The 15,380-nt window shown below is 42.2% G+C and overlaps 1 protein-coding gene across 1 annotated transcript; it reads right to left on the bottom strand.

Annotated features, from left to right (window-relative positions):
- Nucleotides 1–1,180: 1,180 nt before the first annotated feature.
- si:ch1073-67j19.1 (uncharacterized protein LOC100332348 homolog) lies at nt 1,181–14,617 on the bottom strand. The gene is made up of 5 exons (XM_038730924.1): nt 14,459–14,617; nt 11,643–11,729; nt 11,221–11,477; nt 2,259–2,363; nt 1,181–2,172 (listed from the first exon to the last, which is right to left on the bottom strand). The coding sequence occupies exons 1-5, from the start codon at nt 14,615–14,617 to the stop codon at nt 2,145–2,147; spliced, it is 636 nt and encodes a 211-aa protein (XP_038586852.1). The 3' UTR covers nt 1,181–2,144.
- Nucleotides 14,618–15,380: the final 763 nt, after the last annotated feature.

Here is a 15,380-nt window from a genome sequence, read left to right on the forward strand (position 1 = left end):
TGTTGCTGTTCCTGTGTGGCAGAGTAATGTCATGTCTCCATAAAGCTTACCTGCTCCCTGGTGCAGCTCCACACTTAATGTAATTGCCACTTCAGCCAGTCAGCACACACTCCCTCTCCATCTCTGTCAGGCCTTCTATCTTCAGCCTCAGCATGTCAAACACTTCCTCTAACATTTGCAGGGTTCAGATGTCAGGGAGAGGAATCTCCCTGACATCTTGAAGCAGTCGGTAGCCCGTTGAGCCCGTGGTAAACTGCAGTTTTATGGCCTGTTTCCCCATCTCATGCCCTCTTATTGTTCATGGAAATAATTAAGCTAATTCTTTTCCATGGCTACATGTTTTGCCCTTAAGATATCATTCATATTTTTCTGTTGTTTTAGAGCTCCTTCTGCCCTCCCTGTCTCATCACTTTGTCCGTCCATCTCCTACCTCAGGTCTTTCACACTGGTTCCTGGCTTATTGACTCCTGGTATGTTCCTCTCAGTTTCCTCACAGTCTTCACCTTCCTTGTCATTCGTTCCGTAACTTTCCTCACTCCTCCCTCAACATCTGAAATTATGACGTGGCAGTGTTCGTGTTACATGGAGAGTATATAGGCTAGTCATTGAATTTGACTTCACATTATTGATACAGAAGCTCATTTTAGGTCAATATGTGTTGTGATGTCTAGTGATGGTCAGGTGGCTTCTGCTGACTTTAATATTATAAGATTAAACATTGACTGATTCTTGATTCACGACCAGGTCTCAAGATTATCCTACGACTGCACTGGAAGAATGTAATCGCTATTACACACAAATTCCTTTTCTGGCCTGCTTTCTGACATCTTTCTCTCCCTATAGGAAGTGAAATAAGTTTCTTTGAAGACAGCACATTCAAGGAAATGTACCTATCCTCCCTGGATATAATATATAATAAAATGCATTGTTGAATGTAATTGGTTGCCTTGTATATTTTTCCCTGTTTACCAAAACTGTTTTCTTTCTTGACTTAAACTTAACAGCTTCTGGCTTTCATTGACATTCACTTGTTGTGCATGTTTATGTGAAAGTGTCTTTATAACATAACATTAGAATGTCAGTAATTATGACAATAGAAGCATGAGGAAAAATATCTACACACTGTAAATGTATTATACCTTATGGGAACAGCCCCCCTTCACTCCAAAATGAAAAAGTATTAAATTTAAAGGGCTTTATTGGCATGAAGGTTTCAAGAACAGTGTTTCCAAAGCATTGTTGGGTAAGACAGTTACAGTTAACTTTAAGAGTTATACACCATGGCAAGAGAAAGCACAGCAGCCAGACACAAGGTAGAGCTACTGCATCAGCAAGGTCTCTCCCAGGCAGCAGGTGGTGAGGACTGATGAGTCAAAATGTCTCTGTGTTCTATAGTTTAGCTTATGTTTGGGGAAGGGTGAAAGGGTACATTAGCCATACTGAAATTAATCCCCAGTTAACAGTAATGTTATGGATCGTATTTAGGAATGTTAATATTCACTCAGTAACCATCTCTCCAGTTACATTTCAACAGACCACACCGTTAATGCTGTCTGTCCATCCCTCCCAGGATAGAATACACTGTGTAGTCAACATCGGGTAGTCAACATCGTAATCAATGCACATTATAAGTACAGAGAATAAGTCCTTTGTTTGATGTAATTAGAAGGTCATTTTAACCAGTGCTGTCTCTGTGCTATGATGAACTCTAAATCCTGACTGAAAATCTTCAAATAAACTATGTAGAAAGTTAGAACTGTTTGGCGGTTAGATGTAGGTCTGTAGTTAGCTAAAACCTGGATCAAGAGTGCCTGCTGCTTTGAAGGATGGTAGTATATAAACTGTTAATAAAGACAGATTGAGTGTATCTTGTAAAGAAGAGGCTATTTGGTGAGGATTGATGGGAACAAAGCAATCTAAATATCTTGATATGTACTACTACTAATGTAGTAATATTGCTACAGCTGGTACTTCCACTACCACCACTGCTACTGTTTACAATTGTATTTCTAAGTTAGATGTTTTTTTCTGGTACAGTTATCTCATACACTATAAGCTGAATTTTAAAAAATAAATAAGGAAATATAATGTAAGATTTGGTGACTCAGGTTCATCAGCAACCCCCCCTGCTCTCCTCCTCTTCATCATTCATTATCCTCTACATCACAGGTTCTGCAGCAGAAACACACAAATATTAAAGACCCACACTGATCAATAGACAGATACATCCTCAGATAGAATGACTGATATGTTCTTACACAGCCTTGTAGAAACTCTTCTGGTTCATCATGTGCTGCCTGAAGATGTTTATGGCTTTGAACACGTCCATCTGATCCTGGTATTCCCCTATCACCTTTCTGTACCTGTAACACACACACACACACACACACACACACACACACACACATAGTGTAAAGGATAAATTAGGACAACATAAATCAAGTACCTAATCTTCTTTACCTGACTCTTTTGCTGTTGAACAAAATACTATCGCTAACTTTCTGGCACCGATTTAGATGACAAGACTGATGATATTTTCCTATATGTAAATAGAGCAGCAGCCGGCAGCTGGTTAGCTTAGCTTAGCTTAGCTTAGCATAAAGACTGAAAACAGGGAATAACAGCTAGTCTGACTCTATCCAAAGGAAACAAAATCCACCTACCAGCACATCTAAAGCTAATTATTTAATACATTATATCTCACTTTTTTCTAAAGTCTAAAAACAACAATTTGCTATTTCACAGGGGTTATGGGCCAGCGGAGATTCCAGGAAGTAACTGGTCCTGGTTAAAAAATAGTCAACAAAGAAGAAAACAGCTTGTTTTTACACAAGAAAAGTAAAACTATGTGCAGCAGACACAAACACGCTCTTAATTTTAGCCCCAACGTGGCTCCTACATCCCCCTGTTCAGTAGTGTCTCTTTGCCGTAGCCTCCATAAAACCGTCCCACAGGCTTCATAGTACTACAGTTGTTTTTCTGTCGCAATGGTACTATTTACGCAAGTATGTGGTAATATTTTACCACTGTTAGTACAAAACTCCAAACCCATCACACTTGTAACACAGCCAGTATTTCATTCAAAGCTTGCTGTTTGCATTCAATGGGATTGTAAACATCTCTCATTAAACAACCGTTGATTTAAAATATAAGTTTCTCGTGAAATCTCATAAGAACACAAGTTTTAATCACCAAAACACAACATAATGGTATCTTTTCAATTTACTTGTTTTACAGTTTTTTCTGTTGCTACGGTACTATTCACACAAGTGCCATATGTGGTAATAGTTCACGACTTTTAGTACAAAAAACACAACACATCATCAATAAAAACCTTTCTTAACAACTGTAAGTACATCTGACATTGTCTGAGTACAACAAAAACATGTTGAAAGACATGTTTCACATTCAAAATACATTATGTTTAATTCAAAGTACATGCATAACTTTGGATAAGTCTTCTCTCTTGTTTTAATACCTTTGTAGGAGCCATTTCAATGTTTATGTCCAGGTTTGGCCATTAGGTGGCACTAGGGTTATGGCATAGTGATTGGGGCTTATCTACTTAGGCTAGCTGTAATCAAGGACAGGTGTTGCTAGAGGGAAAAGGGCAAACTAGTTTTTGACCGCCACGCCACGCCACGCCACGCGATGGAGGCTGTGGTTGAATGCATGTTAAGTGACTGTTGGTGAAGATGGAATATTGTTCTGTTATGGAAAAGGAAATCCTTGTGTAAATCCAATAAACATCTCTCACAACAGAGAAGAAAAGATAACTTTAAGCTTTGTTGTATCATTGCTCAATCAAGCCAAAGCGACCACGGCGAGCGCGTCAACTATAGCCCACTTTAACCCTCTGCATAACCCTCGGCTGTTTTAAGCTTAGCGGTTACACAAAGTCAAAAACTACCTTTTATGAAGCGGGAAGATCGTCGCGTGTGGAGTTAGATGTTCACCGTTAAAGACATGCGGAGTGGCCACTGGAAAGGGGACATCTGAAAGCTACTCATCGAGTCATCGTGTATCTGCCCGGCGAGAGGACAGGCTGAAACGGAGTCAGCGGGGAGATTACCCGCTTAGCCCAGCATCGGTGATATGACGCGGCGGTGCTCAGCCAGCCCGGAACCAATCTACTTAACTGTTTGAGGACAACGATAAACTTCTTTCATCATTCACCAATGTGAGGACATCGTGAGACGGTTCTTCATCTACAAGGCGCCCCACGTGAGGTATGTTGTAGCGCTACAAAGTATTTGAATGGCCATTCATAAGTTGTGTGCACACTAACATACTTACCCGGGCGTAAAAATTCCAATGCATTGGTGAAGAAAGAACTGAACAGTAACTTTGTAGTTGAAAACAAATTACATTGACTATTGATTGTTATTGTTGTGACGTTCAAGTGCGCTATGAGTTTACTTGAAAAAGACGCGTCAGCTGCTGAGGCTGTTGCGCAATCAGCTGAATGTAACAGTAAAGCAGATGGTTCGGGTGTGTTAAAAGAGAAAGAAAAACGTGTTGTAACATTAACTGCAAAAGCATTTGAACAAAAGCTGGAAAGACTGCAAAATGATAGGAAGGCTAAATTAAATAAGGCTTCTAAGCTAAGGGAAAAAAAATCAAAGAGCTTGTGCAAATAGGTGATAAAGAAGGTGTACAATGTACAATGGGTGCTCTTGTTGAATTGTGCGATGATTTAAAATGTGTTCATGATTCCTTGCTGGTGATATTACCTGAGGGTGAAAGGGAAAAACATGATATTTGGTTTAAAGCAAAAATGATCTGCAATGATGAAATTCTGTCTGAGGTAAACCGCTGGTTAAATGCTATTCAATTAAAAAAAGGTAACAAAGGTGATGAATGTGGGGATGAAAAAGGTTCTCAAAAAAGGTAAAAGGGATGAGCAGGATAATGATGATATCAGGCCAGAGGACAGTGTCTCAAATGTTCCTAGCAAGCAAGTAAGCAGGAGGAGTTCTCGTAGTGGAAAATCTACTAACTCTGCAAGAATAAAGGAAGAGGCAGAAAGAGCTGCACTGCTTGCTCAGGCTGCATCTTTAAAGGAACGGCATGCATTGGAGGAACAGGAGCAACAACTAAAAAGGAGAAGAGAGCAACTTGAGCTGGAAGCTATGCTAGCTGCCTCCAATGCCAAATTGGAAGTGCTGGCCTCTGCCCCTGACATCAGCACCACATCTAATGGAATGAGTTCTTACATGAGTAAAAGCAAAAGAACAGCAAATGTTACTGAGCTCAATCCTATGGCAAAGGAATACAGGCCTGTAAACCACCACCAAGCACAGCAGGGCCAGGATTGGGCATTGCCAATTGGCAATTCACAACCTACAGCTAGGCTAACTCAGCAGGCTAGTCAACAAAGCCAGGCTGGGCTAAACCAAAGGACCGGTTCTCAAATGGACGATCATCATATTTTACCACCACAACCTTTAGGACCCCACTCATTCAATGCTCAGCCAGTAGAGGAACAGCAGGCAAACAGGCAAACCGAAATAACTACTGCATTGGCCCAACAGCAACGCTTCATGTTATTGCCGGCAAGAGAGATTCCCTTATTTGATGGCAATCCTCTTCAATATATTTCATTTATGCGAGCATTTGAGCAGGTAGTGGAGGATAAGGTCAGTCAAAGTGATTGTTTATATTACCTGGAACAATTCACGAGAGGACAGCCACGGGAGCTGGTACGAAGCTGTCAGCACATGGCAGCTGATCTAGGTTATGTTAAAGCAAAGGAGCTGCTTAAACAACACTTTGGCAACGAGTATAAGGTCGCCTCTGCATATATGGAAAAGGTTTTTGCGTGGCCGCCTATAAGGGCAGAAGATGTCAATGCACTGCAGGCCTACTCACTTTTCTGCGCTCATGCTGTAATGTCATGGAGAACATACAATATATGCAGGAGTTAGACATGACAAGCAACATGAGAATAGTCATGTCTAAGCTCCCGTTCAAGCTGAGGGAGCAATGGAGGTCAGTGGCACATAACATAATGCATACATCTGACCGTAGAGCTCTGTTCAAAGATTTGGTGGAATTCATTGAGAAACATGTCCGTATTCTGTCAGACCCTTTGTTTGGCGATATTCGGGACTCAGCACCAGGAACAGGTGGTGCTAAGGTTGACAGGCTGAAGTCGCAGCCAGGCTCAAGATTTAAAGGAAATAGTTTTGCCACCACCATTGCCCCTGTACATTCAGCAAGAGACTTAGGAGAGAGAAAGGCTGTCTTGCCAGAAAATGGTTCTACTATTAGATCAATTTGTGTGTGTTGTTCGCAAAGTCACTCTTTGGAGGAATGTCTACAGTTCAAAAGGAAGAAGCACCAGGATAAAATAATCTTTCTAAAGGAGAAAGAGCTTTGCTTTGGCTGTTTATGTGCTGGGCACATGAGTCGCAATTGTGGAAAGCGTGCACCTGTGGGATTTGCGGTCAAGCACATCCTAGTGTGCTTCATGTTGACAGGAGAGACAAAGCCAATGCATACACAGAGCGATCTAAGGATCTTGTGAGACCTAACACCACAGCATCTAAAGAAGCCTGTGGTCGTGTAGGGGTCGGAAGTGATCGCTGCCTCCTTTCCATCTTGCCAGTCCAAGTCAAATCCATCCAAGGAGGCAGAGTAATACAAACCTATGCATTTCTGGACCCCGGCAGTTCAGCCACTTTCTGTTCGGAACATCTCATGCAAAGGCTTGGGTTGTCTGGTAAACAAACACATTTTCTGTTACAAACCATGGGACAGGAAAGGGTCGTGCCGGCAAATTTATTGTTTGACTTGGAGGTGTCTAGTATGGATAGTAATGTCTTCTATAAGCTACCAGAAGTCCTCACGCAGAAGAAAATGCCTGTAAGTGCAGACAGTATTGTCTCTGAAGAGAGTTGGCAAAATGGTCATATCTGGCAAAAGTACAGATTCCCAGCTTAGAGGCTAAGTTGACCTATTAATTGGAAGCAATGCTCCGAGGATATTGGAACCTTGGGAGGTCATAAATAGCCAAGGGGGAGGACCATACGCAATCAAGACTGTATTGGGGTGGGTCCTTAATGGCCCTTTGCAGTCTAATGACAGCAGTTTGGAGACAGATGCTCCTTCAGTAGTCGTTAACAGGATTTCCGTGAGACGATTGGAAGAAATGCTACATAGCCAGTACAATCATGATTTTAACGAAAGAGCTACAGAGGACAAAGGCCCTTCAGTAGAAGACATCAAGTTCATGGAAATTATGGAAAATTCTGCAACACTGGACGATGGTCATTACATTTTGAAGCTGCCCTTTAAAAAGAACAATGTATCTCTGCCCAACAACTTCTCTGTAGTAAAGCAAAGGTTGCTCGGGCTGAAAAGGAGGTTCCGTAATAACAAACAGTTTTATGAGGAATACAAAATGAACCTCAACAGGGTGATCAGTCTGGGCTACGCAGAGCAAGTTTCAGAACAGCAGTTGGATCACAAATGGCGATACATCAGCTCCAAGGAAAATCCAGCGGATGAGGCATCCAGAGGAGTGAGGGTTGGAGACTTTATTCATGGCCGGAGGTGGATAGAGGGTCCAAGTTTTTTGAGTGAACCAGAAGCTAACTGGACAACAAATGTTGTAGAAACTATCATAGAACCCAATGATCAGGAAGTCACAGTGAATGTTGTGTCTGTGGATGGCTCACATGATGCCACAAACCGGTTGCTGACTTACTTCTCAAGTTGGAGTAAGCTCAAGGTGGCAGTAGCCTGGTTACTTAAATGGAAAGCCATTCTGTTCGAAAAATGTCGCAGGAGGAGGGAGGAGAAAGCTGATGGTAAGCAGAGCACGGACAATAATATGCCACGGAGGAGGCAAGGGTTAAAGGACAAGCCTGGAGGGCAAATTTTGTCCATAGATGACCTTTTGGGAGCCGAGTTAGCTGTAATTCGATACTGTCAGCAACAGCGATTTGGAGAGGAAATTGCCATGTTGTCAGCTGGGAAATCTACAGTGAGCAGACGTAGTACAATCCACAGGTTGGATCCGCGCTTGGATGATGGGCTTCTCAGAGTTGGAGGGCGGCTGACTAAAAGTTCCTTGCCAGAGTCGATTAAACATCCGCTAATCCTCTCCAAGGATCAAAATGTGGCCACTCTCATCCTCAGGCACATTCATCAGCAGCAGGGCCATAGGGGGGCGGAATCACACGCTATCAACACTGCGGACGAAGTATTGGGTCACTAGAGCCAACCCTGCTGTAAGAAAGGTAATTGCAGAATGTTTCTGTTGCAAGAAATATAATGGAAGGGATGCAGGAGCAAAAGATGGCTGATTTGCCAGAGGAAAGGATTCTTCCTGACAAACCACCATTTACCAACGTTGGCATTGATTATTTTGGCCCAATTACAGTGAGGAAAGGACGTGGTACAGACAAGCGCTATGGCGTGATACTAACCTGCTTGGCAAGCAGAGCAATCCATCTCGAAGTGGCTGACTCTTTGAACACTGACGCATGCATCAATGCTCTGCGACGTTTCATCTGTAGAAGAGGTCAAGTTTCTCATATCATATCTGATAATGGAACCAACTTCATAGGAGCAGAGCGAGAACTAAGAGAGGCTCTCGCAGCTTTAGATCATGGAAAAATTCAGGGAGTTCTGCGGCAAAGGGGAGTTAAGTGGAGCTTTAATCCTCCTGCAGGTTCACATCATGGTGGGGTTTGGGAGCGTGTTATCCGCATGGTGAGAAGGATTCTAAGTTCAGTTCTTCAACAGCAGACCCTGAACGATGATGGGCTTCATACAGTTATGTGTGAAGCTGAAGCCATCCTGAACGATCGGCCTATCACCAAACTCTCAGATGATCCAAATGATTTGGAGCCACTTACTCCCAACCACATTCTTCTGATGAAAGGAAATCCATCATTGCCGCCAGGATTGTTTGAACCACATGACTTGTATTTAAAACGGAGATGGAAGCAAGTCCAGTATATTGCTGAACTTTTTTGGAAACGTTGGGTACGGGAATATCTACCTTTGCTGCAAGAGAGGCAAAAATGGAATGAAACCAGGAGAAACCTAAAGCCTGGAGATATTGTCGTTATAATGGATCCTACTGCCCCACGAGGCTCTTGGCCACTAGGAAGAGTGTTGGAAGCTTTCCGGGATCAAAAGGGATTTGTGCGTTCAGTGAGCCTGCAAACAAAGTCAAGTGTCATTCAACGTCCTGTTACAAAGCTCTGCCTTTTGATTGAGGCTGCAGGTTAAATGGGCAATTTTCAGTGTTAATGTGTGTGAACTCATTTAACAAATGTTGGATAATATGTTACGTTAGGTTGGTACTGGATCCTTAATTTGGTTTGTTTTGAATTGTAATGTTTGTTAACCATTCCAATTGGGGGCCGGTGTTGTAGGAGCCATTTCAATGTTTATGTCCAGGTTTGGCCATTAGGTGGCACTAGGGTTATGGCATAGTGATTGGGGCTTATCTACTTAGGCTAGCTGTAATCAAGGACAGGTGTTGCTAGAGGGAAAAGGGCAAACTAGTTTTTGACCGCCACGCCACGCCACGCGATGGAGGCTGTGGTTGAATGCATGTTAAGTGACTGTTGGTGAAGATGGAATATTGTTCTGTTATGGAAAAGGAAATCCTTGTGTAAATCCAATAAAAATCTCTCACAACAGAGAAGAAAAGATAACTTTAAGCTTTGTTGTATCATTGCTCAATCAAGCCAAAGCGACCACGGCGAGCGCGTCAACTATAGCCCACTTTAACCCTCTGCATAACCCTCGGCTGTTTTAAGCTTAGCGGTTACAACCTTCTACTATCACTATGCTCATTGTTCTAAATTAATCATCGCTGAAACATCTGCTTAATAAACATGTATGTATCGTTTCATTTTCCTGATATGGTCAGATTCAAAACTTGAGAATCACGTGAGATTTTTACTCTATTTGACCTCAGTGGGATTCAAACCGACAGCCTTAGTGTCGGTAGCGTAGAGCTCTAACAAACAGAGGAAGTGAAAGAATATTCTTATGGGGCTTAATTGATAACTGGGAAAGGCAAGACAGGTCTAGCTTTTAGTCATTAGCTGACCACAAGTGTTCCCTGACCTTCCAGCTCTAATTCTTTCTCTCATGTAACTGTCCTTGTTAGCGAGACCTTGTTAGTTAGAATGCATGAATGGATTTTACATTTCATCGCTTTATCAAGTTAATGTAGAACAATGTTTGCAACACTTTTAAGTGTGTTAAATAAATAAATGTAATGTTTGAAGTTCTTTAAATTGAGTTGAAACGATCACTTATTCTGTGCACAAGGCTTTTAATATGTGGAAACGCCGACACACAGCCCAGCTGAAAAAATAAGGCTGAATTTAGGCTTGTTATACAGCTCATAAGAACACATCAAATCAAAGCATTATTACAGACTACGCCTGTTCATTTAGCCTATTCACAATGTGGCCATTTTCTGTCTCCCTGCATGTGTCAGCCGCAGCTGTGCTACTAAGACTGCGTCTATTTGTCTAATATTACAGTTTGTTCTTTGTTTTTAAAATATGATGCTCTGATGCCAGTGGACTTGTTTATGTTTCTGATTGGTCTTTCTCCCTAACACCGCCTCTTTTATGTGAACAAGCTCACGGCTGATAACCAGCTTCGTGTGACCGCTAATCCTGATCGCGATTGTTAGGGTTGGTGAAGCCAGATAACGCTCCTGCTCTACAGACCTCTGACAGCACCTTTACTATTGAAATAATACTTATGTACTTTTCCTAAAGGAAAGTATTGACTTTTACTTGTAGAAGAGTATTTATACTTGATATACTTTTCTTCTCACACATTCATTCACTGGTGAGACAGCCACCAGGGGCAATTCGGGGTTCAGCATCTTGCCCAAGGACACTTCAACATACAGCCTGGAGGAGCCGGGGATTGAACCGCCGACCTTCAGATTAACAGGGAACCCGCTCCTGAGCCACAGCCACCCTGGTGCTTCTGCTTAAGTCAAGGATCTGAGTACTTCTCTGCCTAATGAGTACTTTTACTTTTGATTCATTGAGCACATTTAGTACGTAGTATGCAGGATTTGAAACAGTATTTTTTATAATGCAGTATTACTACTGTGAAAAATCTCACTACTTCTTCTGGGTTATTTATTTGCTTTCTTATTTTGGAATAAAACCCTCTAATTGCACCTGCATGTAGAAACACAGTATGTTATACTAGTTAATGTACTTGCGCGTCCAGGCAACCTCCTTGAGACTCTCTTCACTCCACTGCTGGTAGATGCTGCCAGCCTTAACCTCAGACCCAGACACCAGCGTGGAACCAGGCTTGAGCTCAGAGAAGAGCTGCTCCCTGGCCAGGAAGTCCCGGAGGCAGGCCCGGGCCGACAGGGCCACCAGCCAATAGACCGGCTCCTCCAAAACCACATAGTGGAAAGACTGCAGGGCGAAGTGGAGCCACTGTGGGGGAGGTGAAATGAAGAGGCTCTGGAGGAGGAGACAATGAAAAACTAAATTACAATTTTTTCACATTCATCTGATTTATTTTGATCAAGGTGCTTACATGGGCATTTTTAATCTGATTGGCTGTAATTCTTCTTACTAGTGACCAAAAATGTACTTTTGTAATCACAGCCGGTCTGTGTGTCTCACCTGGTTTCTGCTTCTGTAGTGTTTGAGTGTGTCCAGCAGCAGTGATCTCGTGTTCTCATCTGCTTCCTGTAAACTACACATCAGGGTCTGCAGGAACAAAAACATGACGCTTATATCAAAACCCAGACACACCAGTTCACCATTTTGAGGTTCCTAATCTTATTTAGGGGTTGTACCAGAACAGTTTTACATGGTTTAATTTTCTTTTTCTGTCAAACTGCACATTGCTGCAGCTCCTCTTTCCCTCATGTCTGTTGAACGCTTCGTTTTAAGCTACCGAGTGAAGCATCCTCGTGAGCAGTACCTATAGTGAAAGACTACTAGCCAATCAGAAGCAGAGTAGGGCGGGTCTTGACGACCTCCTGAACTGTTTTGCTACCCTAATCTGCCCAGCCTTCTCAGTCGACATCCGGGTCGGCCTCCTGAACTGTTCTGCCCCTCTGCCCTGCCCTGTGTCTTAGGCCGAGCGCCTTACCTGCCCTGTTCCCTGTTCCCTAACCCTGCTCTGTCTGTTTGGCCGTCGCCGTGAACTTCATGACCCCCCTGCTCTGCCCTCAGGGCGCCCGCCTGAGAATGCTCCATGGCTTTGTCTTTTCTTCAAAACCTGGCCTGGACCCCAGCATCTTTGACAGCCTTTGCACTATTTCAAAACTGCCTTTTACCTCCTGGAATTGATTGTCTCTAAGCAGCTATTGGCTGCTATGGATTGTAAAAGCACCTCTGAAAAAGGCTGGCTTCGGTCAACATCATAGTGCAGAGACATCCCTTCTGAAAGTCATTAGAACCCGGTTTATGCTGTATTCTGGTGCTGCTGAACTTGAGCGCAGCATTCGATACAATGTTGACGACGATGTTTTCTCTTAGACTGAAGCGCTTGGTGGGCATATCGGGTTGCAACACATTGTCACTCCCGACTCCTCACATATGGACGCATGGTTAAGGCCTTTTGGTGTTGCTTTTTAACGCCCTGTGCACCCCTATAGCGTAATTTTTATATGTGTAGGGCTATGCGGTCAAGTTAGCGACGCTTAGCAACACCAAATATGCAACTTCAGGTAACGTTAGTGACAATTAATATCCGGTTAGACTTTTCAAAAGATCGCAATTTTGAAACATTGTCTTATTTAAGTTGTAAAACGTTGCAATTTCATTAGGTTTAGACACAAAAGGTACTTGGTTAGGTTAGGAAAAGATCATGGTTTGGGTTAAAATAACTACATACATCAGTTAACACGTAAGTTAACTAACGTCACTTGCGTAACACGAACCCTGCTCTCCTGTTTCAAAATCCGCCTCAGTCTCCACCCACCTCAAGCACCTCCTTATTCAGTCTTTTGTGTTAAATATTATATTTTTATATATATTCCCTCACTGCGTTGAACTATGACACTAAAGGGATCCCCAGTGCATTATGAACAAACACAGATGAGTCTTGACCATGCATCCATATGTGACAGGTTGGGGAGTGAGAATGGGCTGCAGGAACTGTTCTGAGCTGGTTTACTTCATACTTGTCAAATAGGAAGTGTTACGTTGGGCCTCAAGGCTCAAGGGTCAATTCTTGGTACAGTTTTATTCTCCATATACAGTATATGCTCCCCCTGGTTGAAGTGATTCGCAGATATGGTATTTCTTTCCACTGTTATGCTGACGACACTTATATATTCTCTTGAAGCCCACTGACCTGAATATGCTGAATTCCCTCCAGTCTTTTATATCTGCCAGGCATTTCTGGCAGATATAAAAGACTGGATGTCAAATAACTTTCTTCAACTGAACTCCAACACAACAGAAATTATTATTAAGCATTATCGGAGGGCACATCCTGATTTTTATCTGAGCTGCCTGTTTTATCTTTAGGTTTTTATTTTAGTTGCTATTTATTCTAGTCTTATTTTTATAGTCTCTATATAGTATAATCTGTTTTACCCATTTGTGATTTCTATTCCTATTTTTGTTTGTATTTTGTATCTTGTGTTACGTACCATTTTTACGCTACTTTTTGTGTAGTGCTTTGTACTTTTGTTTGATAAGTGGTATATAAATAAAGTTTTTATTATAAAACGTGCATTTAATAAGTGCACACTGGGGACGAAGCCTTAGAGTATGATTTCTTACTTGAAGGTTTGAAAACCTTTGAGAGAAAGTGTCTGAAAGGAAGAGTAGGAGTGTTACAAGACCACAAAATAAAAAGTCAGTTGAAGTGCAAAGTTTAGAGTTGTTGTAGGAAAATATTGGAAACATACAGACTCCACTAACAGAGGCTGAAGAGCTGGAAAGAGCTTAAAATCACAGACTAATGAGAGAGTGGACGGTCATCAGTGGATTAGAGTATAGTTTAGTAAAGAAAAAAAGGCTATGAGATGAACAGGTAGAAAGACAGAAAGAAAAACAGATAAACCAGCAAAATGAAAAGGTGCCACATGCACATTTAAAGAAGTTACTTCCCCCAAAAAAAGACACAAAACAGGAGGGAAGACTAAATCACGCCTGCATGTGTGCTGACTCAGCAAGCATTTTATTATATTAGAATAGTTGATCAACAGCATAAAACATTTAAAAGCAATAGCTACAGAATGCCTGAAAGCCTTACTGCGTTATATCATGTTAATTTTTCATATTTTGTCACTTGCTGCCTGAATTTCCATATATTAAGACTTATCCAATATAAATTGGGGCGAAAAGGCAGAAATTGGTGCATACATTATCACCAGAATGCAGGAAATGAAGTCTTCAATACCACTTTAAAATCTTGCTTGGGCTCCAACATTGTTAGGGCCGGCCCTGCAAACCAGGCAAAATCAAAAACCTCTGACCTCCAGTGTGCTGCTGACTCTGTGCAGATAGAGCGCCTCCTGCTGGATGAAGTTGTTGTAGCAGCGCTGGGTCAGCTGACCGGACCGGAGCTCCCTGAGGAAGGAGGACGAGCGGAGAATCTCCTCCGCCAACGAGTCGCTGTTGCCCCCAAACAACATCAAACAGACTCACACTGGGGACTAAGCCTGAGAGACAGAGGGAAATAAATCAAAATCATATTCCTATGTGACCAACAGGTTCACTGGTTGTTGCTGCATTTTTGTTACAAAAGCAGGTGCTGCACTGTAGAGTGGCCTTGTGTCAAAATGTACTTTAAAGACATGATGTCATTCTTGAAGCTTTAGGTTTTTGCATGTATCACGGGCCTTTACAAAGTGTTGTGTTGGAGAGATTTGGGTGGAGCGGAGGGAGAGAGCCTCTGCTTGCCGACTGAGAGCTACTGAGTGATGGGGAGTTGTGGAGGAGAGAGCCAGGGGCAGCTCCGGAGCTTCTGGAAAAATAAACAATAGGAGTTGCAGACGGTTCTGCTCTAGACGGAGCCGTTTCCCAGCAGGAGGAGATCAGAGTTCATTTTCTTTTATTGAATTAACTTTTATATTTTAATTTTTGGGGATTAAAAGTGGATTTATCTTCACTCTCGCTTCTCAACCTGCAAATCTGCATCATCGAGTAGTTATTTTGCCATGATTTTGATCCGTTCATTGTAATTAAATCACAACTAAATGTTTATTTTTGGTGCATCCCACCCTATTACCAGATTAGGATCAAATATTTCAGCGGCCAAACTTGCACAATTAATGTGAAGCGAAATTTTGTTTCGCATTGTATGTGAACCACGCAGTCTCTGATGTGAACACACCAAAAGAAGTGTTTCCGGTTTTTTACTCTGCAGCGAGTGATTAGTAAAAGTTGCTAGTGGGA

Source organism: Micropterus salmoides, unplaced genomic scaffold (assembly GCF_014851395.1).
Source record: "Micropterus salmoides isolate LMB-PRFRI ecotype aquatic unplaced genomic scaffold, ASM1485139v1 Ms_hic_scaffold_2, whole genome shotgun sequence".
Taxonomy (NCBI): Eukaryota; Metazoa; Chordata; class Actinopteri; order Centrarchiformes; family Centrarchidae; genus Micropterus; species Micropterus salmoides.

Excerpts from the sequence above, each read along its gene's own strand:
- si:ch1073-67j19.1 (XM_038730924.1), bottom strand. The coding sequence starts at position 14,617 with ATGTTGTTTGGGGGCAACAGCGACTCGTTGGCGGAGGAGATTCTCCGC. Across the intron at positions 11,478-11,642 it reads ACTACAGAAGCAGAAACCAG|AGCCTCTTCATTTCACCTCC; the intron begins GTGAGACACACA and ends CTCCTCCTCCAG. Across the intron at positions 2,364-11,220 it reads GAGGTTGCCTGGACGCGCAA|GTACAGAAAGGTGATAGGGG; the intron begins GTACATTAACTA and ends TGTGTGTTACAG.